The 16,590-nt window shown below is 29.0% G+C and overlaps 1 protein-coding gene across 2 annotated transcripts in view; it reads left to right on the top strand.

Moving 5' to 3' along the window:
* The first annotated feature begins 244 nt into the window (after positions 1-244).
* The window catches only part of LOC106681206 (putative ATP-dependent RNA helicase DHX57), a 26,356-nt gene continuing 10,010 nt past the window's right edge, over positions 245-16,590 (top strand). The window contains exons 1-15 of one of the 2 annotated variants that reach the window (XM_067053592.1): positions 245-565; positions 661-836; positions 1,748-2,199; positions 2,281-2,635; positions 4,413-4,593; positions 6,142-6,300; positions 7,893-8,038; positions 8,126-8,259; positions 9,892-10,128; positions 10,220-10,350; positions 11,260-11,402; positions 11,589-11,702; positions 12,991-13,241; positions 13,370-13,692; positions 15,314-15,526. In XM_067053592.1, the coding sequence (XP_066909693.1) occupies positions 461-565; positions 661-836; positions 1,748-2,199; positions 2,281-2,635; positions 4,413-4,593; positions 6,142-6,300; positions 7,893-8,038; positions 8,126-8,259; positions 9,892-10,128; positions 10,220-10,350; positions 11,260-11,402; positions 11,589-11,702; positions 12,991-13,241; positions 13,370-13,692; positions 15,314-15,526 (3,120 nt within the window). In that variant the 5' untranslated portion in view covers positions 245-460. The remainder of the gene's footprint in view (positions 566-660; positions 837-1,747; positions 2,200-2,280; positions 2,636-4,412; positions 4,594-6,141; positions 6,301-7,892; positions 8,039-8,125; positions 8,260-9,891; positions 10,129-10,219; positions 10,351-11,259; positions 11,403-11,588; positions 11,703-12,990; positions 13,242-13,369; positions 13,693-15,313; positions 15,527-16,590) is intronic. The other variant, XM_067053593.1, reaches the window with a different exon arrangement.

Here is a 16,590-nt window from a genome sequence, read left to right as displayed (position 1 = left end):
AAAAAGTTTTTCATTCTTTTCCCTTCACATGACGTCATCCTTATTCAATGGAATATTTTAAAATATATTATATTAAATCTACCATATATTTAAAAGCATAATTTGTAGAAATGTTGAAATCCATTTATTAATCCTGAAAACAGGACATTGTATTCTTTAAAAAAAAAATAATTATTTTAATTTAAGAAATATTTAAAGTACTGATGATCAAGAAGGCATGGAGAGGCCAGCTGACAACAACCGCTTCAATGGAGGGGGTAACTTTGAACATGGAGTGTCAACTCTCGGAGTAGACCGTCAGTTAGTTAGTTGAGGTTCTAGTGTAAGGTTGCTTGTAGATCTACTTCGTTTAGCATTTACGTTTTTGTACAGTATTTATTCATTGTTATTTATTTTAACGAGAGTTATTACATAAGTGTTTAGAAATATTTTTATAGTGAGTGTATTGTCAAACATAAAAATGACACAAGATTATAGACCTTTAAAGGTTGAAATGAGAAACCTTAACATATCAGAACAGTCCAAAGAAAAAATTTTGGAGACTCTAAAGTATTTACATGGTGAGGTATGTATGACAATTTCTCTTAATTCAATGTTGTTTATTTTCTATCTTGTAATGGTTGACAGTTTCTTATTCATTGTATCATTGATTTCTTTTAGGAATTCAGGCATAAGAATAAGTCATCCTACCGAGATAAAGGTTTTAGATTGGATCGACAATATTGGATTGATCGAGGGGAACTTATAGTGCAAGGTACTGTAAACTACTCTAGGAACAGAGAATCTATCAGTACTCAGGACAGGATCAATCAATTTGCGAAAGCTAGACTTGAAAAGTAAGTTCAGTGTTAATTTCATCCTTAATTATAATTTCCTTGTTACATAATTGTAAAATCAACCTCAAATTTGAAAATAAAACATAGTGAATAGAAATCCATGTGTAGGGAAACGGGTGGGTACTTGTTTATTATCCCGTTGACCAGTTGTCAGTTATTCTTTACATTAAAACCTTTCATATAGGTTCAATGCATTGTGTAAAATGTGTTATATATTGCTGCTTTATTTTTCTATGAGTTTCTTTATTTAAATGACTAAAATTTGTTTACTAACTTCTATAAGATGGTCTGGGTGACCGTCAATATACATACACAATAATTGCAGAAAAACTATTTTTTAGTAAGTGACATTTCGTCCCACTTTATAGTACTTAGTCCAGAAAGAATTTTCTGGTCTCAGTCCTGTGTGAAACATCTTTTATTAATAAATAGTTTTTCTCCTATTTTTGTATCTCTTGACGGCCACACAGACCATTTTCCTACAATCGGAAAGAACAAAGTGTGAAGTATTAAAATTTAAATTTTCCTCATCAGTGAGGTTTATTATAATTAAGACCATTGGCAAACTATATGACTACAAACAGATTCATATTTAAGAATCAGGTTAGGGCCCTGAGTTGGTCAGCAAAATATTACTTTAGTACCCGGGAATCCAATTTTGGACAAGCATGAGAGAATCCAGTAAACAAATAATACAAACATTTTACATAAAGTTTTTATGTGTAATATTAATGTAATAAACGGGAGAGATTCATTAAATCTATTCTCAGTATAGGACTCTACTAGTATTATGTAAAACTGTTTTATTTATGCATTGCTAGTATTTTAAAACTGATTGCTTTAAATCCCTTTATAATTTTGATTGCAATTTCTGTAATTAAAAGACATTGATTGTGGTTTTTAATTTTCAGATATGGTTTCCATCCAAATCATTGTAGTGAGGCTCTAACCATTACCTCAGGTGATGTAGGAAGTGCATATGAGCTCCTATTATGCCGTTACTTTAACCTTCATTTACCGGACGCAAAAGAAGTTCCTGCAAACATATTAGAGGAACGAACACAAGAACTGGACTCTTTAAGATCGATATACGATTCGGGCTGTGAGGAAATAATAGCAAATCAAATCTGGCATATCCACTTAGAGTTACCTTATTTGGCTGAATTATATGAAGAAAAAAAAGCTGTGAAACTTGACAGAAGAGGTAAAAAGATAGATAAAGAAACATGCAGGTTTTACTTTAAAGGAAATTGCCGTTTTGCAGAAAAATGCCGTTTTTCGCATAATGCTCCTTCTAAGGATAAACCAATTGTCATCAATGAACACAAAAATAAATTTATCCTCGAAGTCAGATTCCCAATTGGTATGTGAATTATCTATATTTCGTAATCATATAGTCTTTTAATAATTGTGTACATGTTTTATTTTTTATTTTCTTGTGCAGGATGTCATTATCCACTGGAGCCACCTCTTGTCTCTCTTACTACAAAGTCTAGTGAATTCCCAACCTATTCATGTTTAAGGATTACCAAACTGCTGCTGGATGAGGCTAGTAGAAATTCAGAACTACAGCAGCCTTGTGTGTTTTCCCTTATTGATCTTTTGACAAATAGACAAGAGGAAATTATTAATTTATTAAATGGAAGGGCACCCGTGTTTTTTGACCCATGGAAATTCATTTTACCTAAAGATGGTGTAGAAACACGGCAGGAATATCTCGAAGAATATAATGATGGTGATCATCTCTACACATCAGCTGCAGATAAAAAATATACTCGTGATTCTACTTTTGTGAATAGGTAATGTTCCTACCTTACTTTTTTACTCATTTTAGATATAATCTCACGAGTACAAGAAATCCATTTTCGAGTAACACTTTTTTTTTTAATCCATTCTTTTGATATTTCTATCTACTTATCATACAGCAGTTTGTTCAGAATTAAAAATTTTAACAGTTTATAGAAAAATTATTTAAGGGTGACGATTTAACCTTTAAAGAACAATTTATTGTATAGAAACTTCTAGAGTAAAACATAACTAATGTTAAGTAATTTTCATGGTTTTCCCATTTTTATTTTTTAGAATCCTCACCTTGGTTTTTATGTTTTTTAATTTTTCATGATTGGTTTTGTAACATCTCATTCTGAAGTTTTGACTCAAATTGTTCTTCAGAGTCAGATTCATTACTGGAAAAGATTTAACCCTTTCATTGTAGAAAGTATCTGATTTTCATTTCTGGACAGAGTTTTATTTTAAATATTTCTTCTAATTATTTCACTGATGTCTTAATTTTTAATCTAAATTTCGTATATGCCCACTATAAATTTAATACATAAGGTTAATTCTTATTTTAAAATGAAAAAAATTAATAAATTTCCATAATAAATAAATAATATCAACTACAATAAACTAAAAATAACTTAAATAAATATCTTTAAAAAAAATTATTTATTTAATAGCAAGGTGGGTTTGATAGAGAATCATTTACTAAAAGTGATATTATCTAGGATTTAAAAAAAATAGTGAGTACTATTTCTTCTTTGAATTATTAAGAGATGCGTGGCAGAGAATGAGTGCAAGCAGTACAACACAGCCTGACCCGTGAAATTTTAGTTGCGATAGAGCTTTTTATTAGTTCACGAAATCATTTTGGTGTCGAGGCATTTCATTAAAACATTGCTGAAGTTATTGTTTGGGTCGAAATATCTATCAAAAAAATAATTTAGCCTTTCATAATTTTTCTTTGAATATCACACAGACTGAGAGCTAACTGAGCTGAGGAATTTCTTGGCTCTATCTTTGACCAAAGTACTTAGATCTGAGTTCTGTGTATACGTTAAAGATAATTTGTGCTAAAACGTTGTCATTAACGTCATTAATGATTTTCCATGTTGCTCACATGGCGAGTAAAAATTATTTTGATTGTAGCACTTTGTTTTTATTTTTATTAACTTTTAAATAGCACAAACTGTTTTTTGGACAACCTGCATTTGAATTTAATTAATGTTTTTCTTTTAATTTGATACTACGTATTAATATATTTTTGGATAAAATTGTACTGCATTACACTTTCTGCCTGATGAGGCCTAAATCGATTTGTAATATGGTTTAATAATTGTTATATTTATTGTAATATGGTTTAATAATCATTATATTTATTATAATCAATATTGTAAAAATTATAGAAAACATTTTTTTTCCGAAACTACTGATTTGAATTTTATGAAGATTCATTGAAATCGAAATATTTTTTTAATAAATAAAGTTGGTTGAATAATAATACTTAAATTTTATTTTGAACTTTTTCAGCTGAATGATCTTTTATAAATTTAACCATTAACTGTTAAACAATATAAAAATATTTTAAAATAAAATTGAATTAATCTGTCAGAGGAGTAGCACATATGTGACATGAGCTGATGATTTCTTCATAGTTTCTTAGTGGCATATATAAATTTAAATTAAGATCTTTCATTTGTTGAATATTTATTGTCAATTTTTTGTGTTAACAAATTACTTTCATTATTTTTTTTTTTTAATATTATTTATATTGTAAATTTTTCTTTTTTTTTTTAGAATTGATGCTGAGTTGTGCTCTAAGTACATAGAAAAAACAAACAATCCCAAATATCTGTCCATGTTAACATTTAGGAGATCTCTTCCTGCCTTTAATAAAATGACAGAAATAATAGAGGCTGTTCGTAACAATCAAGTGGTTATAATAAGTGGAGAAACTGGGTGCGGGAAGTCAACTCAAGTGAGTAATTAATAAGAAATTTAATGCATGATTGATCTATTTTATATTCAATAGATTTATGGTTGGTTTTATTGGTAATTAAAGAGAACATTTTACTATCACTGGTTGCTTTTTGTCTATGTCTACTTAATATTTTTAGAAACTTGCCAAGTTTCGTCGAAGTATTTCTGAAATTTTGACTAAAACATATAAATAATAATATAAAAAAATATATTTATACCTTAAAAACAATGATTTTGACCAGTCATTAGTTTAAAATAACAATATGACATTAATCTCTTGCCTATGTAGTCCATTGTACATAATTGCCAAGAGCTTTTCAATTTGAGCCTATTAACAAAGTGTGAATAATTGCTTTGGAGAGCAGGTCCGCTACCCTTATATTTTATTCTAATTTCATTATACTTAGGACAGGTTTCCAAGAAGTGAAAGGTGTCTTCCTTTTCATCAGATTTACAGACTGGGCAGTTATCCATTATTTCATTTCTCCATGGTTTCACATTTAAATTGAGCATCTATACCAAGTCAGCACTATACCGCACATAAGTCTGCATACAAAGAAAGAGTTGGATCAGAGACATTTTTCAAGATTACTTTATTTTTCCAATTCCTGTATGCTATATCAGACTGTGGTCAATTTTCCGTACAGATCAGCAACATTTGAAGGATTGAGATTAACTCTGTAAGATTCCTCAAATTCCTGCCACTTCCGGTACCAATTAACTTTCTCTTTTACCACCTCTTTTGCTAGGATATGAGGTAAGGTGAAACCCCGCATCTTCAGAACTTTTAAAATATAATTGAAGTGTGTTCTCAGTGTATAGGAGCTTATGGAGCCTATACCTGTTTCCTGACAAAATATAATTAGGCATATGTCTAGGAAGGAGCAATAATTTTTTAAAAAAATACCTTTTAAATTTCTCTAAGATGGTCATAATGCTCAAAACCCGCCTACCCTGCATACCACCGCCCTATAGATTGATTTATAAACTTCTAATTTGTTTGTGTATAGTATGTTATGGCTTGCCATCATATTCTGAGCACCAGGTTGAGTTCAAACCAAATTTTACCCGACTGACCACTTTTTGAAAAGTGGCGCCCCAAGATCGACTTTAAACTGATTATTATACCCAGATATTTATATTTATTTACTGCCTCAACTTTGTTATCAAGATTTTGTGCTTCAAATTCTATACACAATGATGTAATAATCTGAAAAACAATATTTAGACTTAGTTCGTCTGGTTCAGAGTTACAGAATTAGTTATTAAGTAAATTGTTACTTCACCATTTTCATTGTAACTAGGCATACAGCTTCATAAATTACATGTTTTTTCAATAGGCTCTATTAATAATATTATTTTATTTATACAAATAAACCTTTTTTCCAAATATTTTGTTAATACTTTAAATATATTAGGGAGAATAATAGATATCTAATGCAAGAATCCCCTTCTGCCTTTAATTTAATCATGACTATCTTGACAATATATACTCTTGCATATTATGTTATAAATAATTATAGTATTTATTCTCTTCAAATTTTAGGTCCCACAGTTTCTCCTAGACGATTGGCTAATTAATAGAAAGGATGGGGAGCATTTTGAAATTATATGCACACAACCAAGGAAAATTTCAGCGATTGGTGTCTCTGAAAGGGTAGCAGCAGAGAGAGCTGAAAGAATTGGAGATACAGTGGGATATCAAGTAGGTTTCTTTGTGTATTCTTGTTTAAATTATTGCAATCTCTTTGAAAACTAATGTCTCTGCTCATAACTGACATCATAGTTATATTTAATCACATTTTATCAGTACTATTATAAATATAAGAACCATTAGAGATTGAAACAGGTTGATAGTATGTTCTCAGACCACTCCTTAACTTAAGACTTAAGTGGACTCTCACTATTCCGAACTAATTAAAACCGAGGGGGTTTGGATTAGCAATGGGTTACCCTCTGGGAAAAAATGACCCTTCCTAAATAACAAAACAATTTATAAAAAAAAAATTATAAATATATTTACATAAAACAAAAATATTTTTTAACCATTTTCTTGTAAAATAATGTTAAAAAAATGTTTACAACTGATAAGGCCATAGGAGGAAAAGGTAGTAATAACCTTCGTTACTAAGAAATACCTGAGGTGGTGGAGAGTGTTGCAAAGCTAATAAATCGTTTCTTGGAATACAATCTTTTTGTTTATACGTGCATGTTTATTTTCTTGAATCTCATAGTTGATTGTTTTTCAATAGCGTAAACTATCATTGTATCAACTATATAATTTCTCACTGAAAATTAATTTAATGAAAAAGTTAGATTATATCTGCTGATAAAGAAATTGAGAAAATAAATATGCTTCCAAATTTTAATATAGTATAATCTCGGCAATTCGAACTAATTGCTGGGGGGGGGTGTCTGGATTACTGAAAGTATTAGAAAAAATGGTGTAAAAAATGCAACAATATGAATGTAAATAACTATTTTTATTTATTTATTTTTTTTGCAAATTTTATTGGAAATTTGACTGTTTAAAGTTTTAAAAAATTAATAAAAAAAAAATTGTTTCCTTTTATATCCCCCGTAATGCTATGTAATGATTTAATTTGTTATAACTTTGAGATTGATCATTTATAAATGAAAAAAAAAATAAGCTTTGTATTTATTAAAACATGATAAAAAAAAAAAAAAAATAATAATTTCACCAACAAGATTTGTATTGTAGTTATTTTTATTATTAATTAAATAAGTTTTACAGAATCGAATGATTTGTACAATAGATATAATGTATTTCTAATTCCAACAAAATATATGATGAACACTTAGACAACACAGAAATTATATTTACTGGATATCGAAACTGTAAAAATTAACACTTTTGATATTCATGAATCGTCGTATTATAACTTGCCTTTAGATTGGGGAACACTTTATGTTTCACTTTTATTAGGAAATGAAAATTTCATTTTCTGTTAAGTTTTCTAAAAAAAAAAAAAAAAGTTCGGTTTACTGAGATTACATTGTACATAGCTTAGATTTTATTTTAAATAAAAATATTTGATAATTTTAACTAGATTATTTAAGCCTCAGCACTAACAGTTGCTGATCGCATGGTTATATTGAATGTAAATATATTTATACTATATACATAAAATCATATCTTCAATTTTATTATTTTTATATTTTTAAAGAGGTTGTTCATGTTATGGAATGGCCTGGATTAGCGAAAGCCCACTGTATTTAAAATGTTTCTATTAAACTCTGTGTAATTTGTAATATATTTAAAATTAATTTTTTCAGATCCGTTTGGAGTCAAAAATGTCCCAATATACTAGACTGTTATTTTGTACCACTGGTATTCTTCTTAGAAGATTAGAAAGGGAACCTTTAATAGATTCTATTACTCATGTTATTATTGATGAAGTACATGAAAGGAGTGAGGAAAGGTATCATTATTGTATTAGTAATTAATGTTAATTGTCGTATCTTGTTTTCTACTTTCATTGTTTTAATTTTTTTTTATTTTTTTTTAGTGATTTCTTATTATTTATTTTAAAAGATATACTATACCAGCGACCAACTCTGAAAGTAATTTTGATGAGCGCCACTCTTAATGCGGAATTATTTTCAGGCTATTTCGGTGGAGTGCCTATTATAGAAATTCCAGGTATGCGTCTTTCAATTGTAATGTAATATCCTACAATACAGTTCTGTTACCCAAAACACCATGTATTGAAATATTTCAATATTTTGATGATATTAAGTCTATTTATTGTGGGGACATTGGCAATTACCCTGCACCATATTAATGTTAATACCTGTTGCTGAGAATTATTCCAAATAAAATTATTATTTATTTAACGTTCGCTGATAAGGACCTCCCCGGATTACTAATTTTTTCACTCATAATATTCTTACTTTTTCCTATGATTTTATTTTTCCTATTCATTATTATGTTTTACAAAATTGTGAATGGAAAGGAAATCACAAAACCAAATATAGTAGGAATGTTATACGTGATTATCAAATGAAGAGCAGCTTTGATTTGCAACAAAAAAAAAAATCTCCAAAAATAAAATTGATTCTAAAGTTAGATCTTTAGTAAAACCATATTTAAATAAAACTTTAACATAATATCTACTAATATAATTTAAATTTGAAATTTTTGTTGCCTAAAAGATGCCAGGACAATAAAGCCATTATCAATTTCAATGTTAAAATGAACTTGAGAAAATCATTTAATACTCAATTACTGTCTAATTATTAGTTTTAATAATTTTATAATAATAATGAGGATCATAAAAAAAATGTGTTTTAATATATCAAACATTTCATTTTGGGGACCGCTACAGAAATAAAAGTTGTCTCCCCAGGCGGGATTCGAACTGCTGCAATCATAGTTAACGCTCTCCCTCAGCTACAAATTGCCTAAATAATATATCAAACTATGATAACAGTAATTTAAAATATGCTAATTTGTTGGTTTTTCTTTCACGTTGTTGTAAAAGAAGTAAGATTGAAAATGGTGGCCAATATCATATTTAGAACTTAAGGGTTGCTATAACATTTCAGAATTCCATAAATCATTAAAGTTTCTTTATTTATGTATTCAGTTGGTTTTCATTTTCAATAATAATATTTTTTTTTTTTATCCAATACTTTACAATATCTTACAGTCTGTTCTTACACAGTAAAAACTTAATTAAAATAATTTTTTTAAGCTTTTAACTTGGACCTGAAAACAGTAAAAACTTCTTTCCTGAGAGATGTACCGGAATTTTTAAATTTTGCACTGGAACAGCCATGACTTACATAAAAATTACATTTCTCATGACAAGTAGAATCTCATTAAAGCATGGCAGTATAATTAATTTATGAAGTCTAACAGACCAAAATGTTTCCCGAGGTTGTATTATAACCAACATGAATTCATAGTTATCATTAGATAACAATTTTATTTGAATTGGACTTCAAAAATTTCATGTTGTTTGAGAATTACTCATATAATGGTGTTTTAAGTGTTACATTTCATAAATGACAAATACATGGCTAGAAACAGACATGTTTAACTTCATAGCGATTATAAAAGGACAGACTGTAACAAGTGTTGATTCATTAGATCATATGTGTTTTTGTTATATTCTGGGCCTTTGATATATATTCTGTGAAATTAAAATTTATTTCTTTATTTTATTCTATATTTTATTAGAAATATAAATATAATTCTTTTTTAATTTTTTGTCTACCTCTCCATGAAGTTGTTTATTTATTATATTAATTTATTATTATTTTTTTCTAGGGCGCACATTTCCTGTTGAACAATTTTGGTTAGAAGATATTATTAATATGACTCACTACAGGCTTGAAGAGTACTCAATGTATTCTAGGAAAATCGGTAAACAAAATAGTCGAGACTTAGATTCGCTTGACCAAGAATGCGAATTAGCTGACATACAGAGGAGAAATTTGTTAGCCCCAGACAAAAAAAATAGGGATGAATTCTTACCTATATGCCAGTTTTTTTATAGATACAGAGGTATCATTTGATTTTATTACTATATTACTGATATATTTAATTTTCATTAAATATACAATTTTCTAATTACATTGTATAAATTACTGTGTAGAATTCCCACGACCGGTTATCAAAACATTATATTTATTGGACTTGGACAGGATAAACAATGACTTGATTGAATGTGCTTTAATGTGGATCATAGAAGGGAATCATCAGTATCCGATGGAAGGATCTATTCTTGTAAGTAGAATTATCATGGCTTCATTTTTATTAAAGTTTGAGCTAATTAAGGTCTGTCATATTCTGAATTGCTTTATGCTAGGTTGTTAAAAAATATATAGCTATACATTAAAATTATTCTTCAAAATATAGTTATCATTTGTCATGTTATTTGTTGAATATAACTTATCGTTATTAATTGTTCTAACCCATCTTTCTACCAGAATATATGTCTGGTCATGATACTACTCCTTAGTTTTTGAGTTAAAGAACTCACATGATTTGACATCCTTGTAGTCTTCAAAGTGTCGACCCTTCGAAACAAGTATTTTTTTGTGAGATTTAGCGTGAATGATGGGCAGTGCTGAAAATATTGCTTTATTCATGTTTACCGAAGCAATAGAATACTTCTCTTTTAAAACTCTCTTTTGAGCTTATCACAAATCTTTGAGTTAATATTTTTTCAATATACTTAGTGAAAAAAAGTTAAAAAGTTTTTTTTTTTAATTTCTAAATTTTTAATAATATTGCTAATATATTATAATGATAATTTTTTTTTTTTATTTTTACAACTAGTTATGTAAGGAGAAAGGGTTGAAAAAAGAAGTGTTATCTTTTTAAATTATGCTTAAAAACCTAAAATTATCTAAAGTATTAGGATTAAAATTTATGTTGATATTGAAGCTTTCGAAAACCATAAGCCATTTTGAGGAGTATATTGATCTAGAATGTTTTCTTTAACGACTCAGTATCATTAAATTGGTCTTTAATTTACATTTATGTTTTTAATAAAGCTATCCACCTCAAAGTAATTAAAAATTTTTTTTTTCTTATATGTTTTCTTTTCCTTATTTTAAAAATTATTTTGATATTTTGTTTTCTATAATTATAATAGTATTGATTATTACAAAATTACAAACCTTATTTCAGATATTTCTTCCGGGTATTGCCGAAATTTTAAGTCTACGTGATGCTTTACAGGCTCATCCTCTTTTCAATCCTAGAAATAACAAATTTCATATACTGCCACTACATTCCATGTTGACCACTGAAGAACAAGCACTGGTATTCAGGTAAGATTAGTGAATAGAATATTATAGTTAGGACTTACACCAAATAAAGGTAGACTATGTGTTCATTTGACACATTCTTGTTAATCGAAATCTCTTTTTTGATACTGAATCTCAAAATATTTTTTCATGTTTATATGGAATTATATACCTATAATTTAATGTTTTTGTTATTTTAAATTTTTTCAGGAAACCGAGACCTGGTTATCGTAAAATTGTTCTTTCAACAAATATTGCTGAAACTTCTATTACTATTGACGATTGCGTGTATGTTATAGATACTGGAAAGATGAAAGAAAAAGGGTATGCATATTTCCTATATTTTATTACTAGTACAGTTTTAATTACCCTCTCTCTCTCTCTCTCTCTCTCTATTCTTTTTAGAAATAATTTCTTCTTTTTTAAACCACTTGGGATATAAATTTTTTAAAAATTCAAATCTAGCCTTCTTGCACATATGCTGCATAAGGTGAACTGCCATTAATAATTTAATTTTCATAAGTATTGTCATTTTTTGAGATTCTATGATCTGTAAGTGATTATATGAGTATTTTATCTCTGGTTACAGACACAGATGGGAAAAAATTAGCTATAGTTGAAACTAATAGCTAAAATTGCCATGGATACGACCCTTATTCATGAATAAACCATTGATAAATAAACATCGTATCCATGGTAATTTTAGTTATTAGTTTCAACCTTAGCTAATTTTTGCCCAACTCTGATAACAGATACATGCAGGTATGTCTATTATGTAGATAGATTAAAATAAAATGGGTTACGATGGAAACTTGCATGGAATATTAAATGTAGATTCATTCGCTGTATCTTCGCTAATATTCGTCAGATTTAGATTATGTTTGTTTCAGTAGAGAGTTAAATTATCTTTCAAAAGAGAGGTTATAATGTTCTAGGATATAATATATTCACCTCGGTTCTATTTGAATCTATATATATATTTTTTTAATACTCTTTGAGTTGATATGTTTTCAAATCATTATATAAATATTTATCTACTACTTTGCCCTTTGCCACTAAAAATAATAAATTTCATGATTATACTTAATTAGTTAACCTGATTAATATTTAAGTCAAGTAAATAATTAATAATCAATCTAACTAAGGTGTCATGATTTAATTATGCTAATGAGAGCCACTTTCTTGTTTTTTATGTTTCGTAAACAGCTATCGTGATAATGATTCCAAAACCAAAACCTCTTAGTTACGCATGTTTTACATAATAGTCTGGATCTTGGAATTAAGGTCGTGCTATACCATTTAGATATTTAGTTATTCAATTAAAAATTTGATAACTAAAGTCTACAAAATCATTTAGTACTATTTAAATAAATTAGAAAATAATCATTTTGATCATGCTAATAGTTTATAAGAAAAAAAAAAAATCGACTTTGAACTTGTTTTTGTAATGGCTGGATGAGTTTTTTGTTATTAGAAATATGTCCAAGTTTATCTGAACTCCTTTCCTGTATAACTTGAGTAATATTTATTCGTTTGGCTATTTAGGTTAACTAATTATTTACTCATTTGATACTATTCAGATAATTAAATAAAGAATCCTTTATTTTTTCAGATTTGATTCAAATAGTAACATGGAAAGCTTAGAAACGGTATGGGTTTCTCAAGCAAATTCATTGCAGAGAAAAGGGCGTGCTGGCCGTGTGATGCCTGGAGTTTGTTTGCATTTGTACTCAAAGCATCGGTATGATTACGTGTTTTCACCTCAACCTGTACCTGAAATCTGCCGGGTTCCACTTGAACAACTCATTCTAAGAATTAAGATTCTTCCCTGCTTAGCTGATAAGGACCTAAATCAAGTTATAGGTTAGTATTGGTCAAATTTTTGAGCTAATTGTATAGTATTGTGTGCTTGTTCTTCGTTTTCTGGAGCTTAACATAAATGTTATATTTATATAACAATTGCTCACTCTAATCATAATTTTTATTTACAGGTGGACTGCTTGAACCTCCAGACATGAAGAATGTCGAAGGAGCATTGATAAGGCTGAGAGATGTCGGGGCGTTAGACGAATCTTTTAACCTTACACCTCTTGGAAATCATCTAGCAGCTCTTCCCGTTGATGCCAGAATCGGCAAACTGATTCTCTTGGGAGCGATGTTTTGTGCCTTAGATTCTACTCTCACGATGGCAGCATTCCTTTCACACAAATCACCTTTTGTTGTACCCTTAAGCCGACGAGAGGAGGCAAATAATCGAAAAAAGGAGTTTAATACTGCTAATTCTGATCAGCTTACCACTCTTAAGGCTTACAAGGTAATCCAGACTTTCCTTAATCTGATATGTTTGTTGAATTATGGGGAATTGTTACGGTTATTTAAAACAGGAAGAGGAGGCTTAACTTGAAAAATAATTAAATTACTAATTTGATGTACTTATTTATTGATTGTTTAAGAGTGGTTTATATTAATAATAACACCAACTACAATGATCCAGTTTACTCTCAACAATGTTTATTTTAATCCTCCAACATTTCGGCTCTTAGGCCATTTTTGAGAAGACAACCTAAAAATTGTTTTCACATTATTATTATTATTGGCGCGACAGACCGTGGAGGTCCAAGGACTATTTAGGAAATACATCGCGTGTTTCATGACATGGTTTTCATAGGGTGGGTTTGTCACTCACATGCCTATTTTTGTGAGTGCCAGCCATTGGCTAATGGGCCTCACAAATGCCGGGGGGAGGGGGGGAGGAGGGAGAGGCTCTATGTGAGTATTGTATAATTATTTGCTTGAAAAAATCCTGGATAGGACCGGGGATTCGAACTCGCAATCTTTTGGTTGCCAGACAGGTGCATTACCACACTGTTACCGTCACCCCCCATTATTCCACATTATTAGCATATTGAATTAATATCATAACAGTCTCATTTAAATTTTATCGAATGGCCATTGACTTACAAACAATACAATCCTATTCTTTAAAATTTGTATTATGGGAGGGAAACTTAAAATCATCTATTAACTAATTTAAACATTACTATTATTGTGGATTCCCTTATAAAAATTATATATATTGTAATAATCAAAAATTATTAAAATAAAATAAATGGAATTTTTATAGTTTTAACTAATTTCAAATATAGAAGATATCTTGGGTTCAAATTAAAAGCTTTAATATTAAATAAATAATAGAATTTTATTTAAATTTTATAACATAATAGACTCTTTTCTCAGGGCGGGTTTCCAGGCAATCAGAAACAGACGACACTTTACCACTAATAACACTTAAGCTTAATTAATAGCTATTTTACAAATACAATAATTTCCTGTTAGAAACAAAAATAAATTGATTAAACTACTTCTTTATAGATTTGTTATTTCTTTATCATACTCAAAATTTTGTTGGGCCATTTGTTTATTGCTCCCAAAACATTGAGTAAATATGTTGAAAAAATATGTAATCTATAAGCATCAAGTTGCTTCATAATAACTGATGGATTAAGAAAAAAAACCTTCCTTTAAGAAATTGTTATACTTAATTAGCCTTCCATTTAAATTTATTATAGTTAAATTTAAAACTATAAATGCAGAAAGTTTAGAGTAGTCTGCCATCTGTCCATCAGATTTATTACTTTTTAAAAATTTTGCCATTTTTTTGTAAGTATTTATTTGCAAAGTAATAGTATTATTTTCATAGTAATATTACCATTTGTGATATGTAATAAATGATTTATATAACTTAGTAATTTTTATTGTAAAATATGTGTGATTGTTCTTTTTATTGAATTAATCGTGAATAATTATTTCCCTGATGACATAAAAAATAAAAGTAAAATCAAGTGATTATTAATTATACTTTCTCAGCTAACTAAAATAATTTTGATAATAATGATTAAATTGTATTAATTTTTTTTTTTGAAATCGATCAACAGGGATGGATGAAAGCCTGTGAGAAAGGACGGAATGCTGGTTATAACTTTGCCAATGAAAATTGCCTCTCGGTCAAAGTTTTAGTTAGCCTTATTGAAATAAAAGTACAATTACTGGAGTTCTTGATTGATATTGGCTTCGTACCTGGTGACATAAAAATAAGGCATAGGAAGAATGATATTCAGGACAGAATACACGAGGTGACTGGTCCAGCTGTAAGTATCAAACAAAAATATTTGTATTCTTTATTCTTCATATTGTATGTACATGAAATCAATACGTGTAAATAGAGATAGACATGTTTCTATATTTGACCTAGCAGCCATAACTATGCAGTGCAGACCACCGGTGATAAGGTGTAGGTGTGTCTCCCATCATGCACTATGGGTTGTTACATTTTGGTAGCTATAGTGGTGCGGGAGAAATAGAGGTTGTTCCTTAGTGAAGTTTAACATTGCGGCTGATTATGTAACTTCATATCCGTGAAAGAAATATTCACTACTTAAAACATCAGTATCAGACATTAAATTGTAGAAGACGGCTCGGTTGTGGTCAAGGAAAGCAATTAAGAAATTGTACCTAACTCTTTATTATCTGTTTTTTTTTTAAAATATTTTCTTCAGATTATATTTTCCCGATATATCAATATTGAGGAGCGGAGTGGTTCAGTGGTGAGGCACTGTGCTAAATCAAAGAACCCAAGTTAGGATCCAGCTGTGACAAATAATTATATTCTGTTACTGTAGCCTGGAGTCAATCCTGTGGGTTAAGGAGCCCTCTAGGGTCCACCCAGCCATAAAGTGAGCAGTACTTACTTACAAAGTACTGCACCCTTTACTCTTCATGGCTTTTAGCGATACAGATTTTTTTTTTTTTTGTTTTATATGAATATTAAAATTTGACTCTCAAAAACTAATATCTAAAAAAATTAATAAATAAGTTAATTGAAAACTATCCAGGACAGAACGTTCATCAATCAGTAAACCAAATCAAACTAGTTGACATTGGTCTAGTTTCACTATCTGCTACTGACAACCCAACTTTCTTCTAACAGTTTCAGACTGAAGCTTTCTGAAATATTTATAATATGTCTTAGATATTATGTACTGAATTATCGACATTAGATATTATAACACCAATATATTTGTTCTTAATATTATCATTCAAGACTGATATCTCGGGATGTGTTAATTTCATCATGTGTGTAATAGTTAGAACTATTTCTTAGTTGTTTCTTTACTGCAGCCCAGACCATCTCGTTATTCAAATATGATCTATC

The sequence above is a fragment of the Halyomorpha halys genome, unplaced genomic scaffold, assembly GCF_000696795.3.
Source record: "Halyomorpha halys isolate HHAL.00 unplaced genomic scaffold, Hhal_1.1 Scaffold318.1, whole genome shotgun sequence".
Classification (NCBI taxonomy): domain Eukaryota; kingdom Metazoa; phylum Arthropoda; class Insecta; order Hemiptera; family Pentatomidae; genus Halyomorpha; species Halyomorpha halys.
Note: the sequence above shows the minus strand (reverse complement) of the source record. Positions and strands in the feature narration are given on the sequence as shown.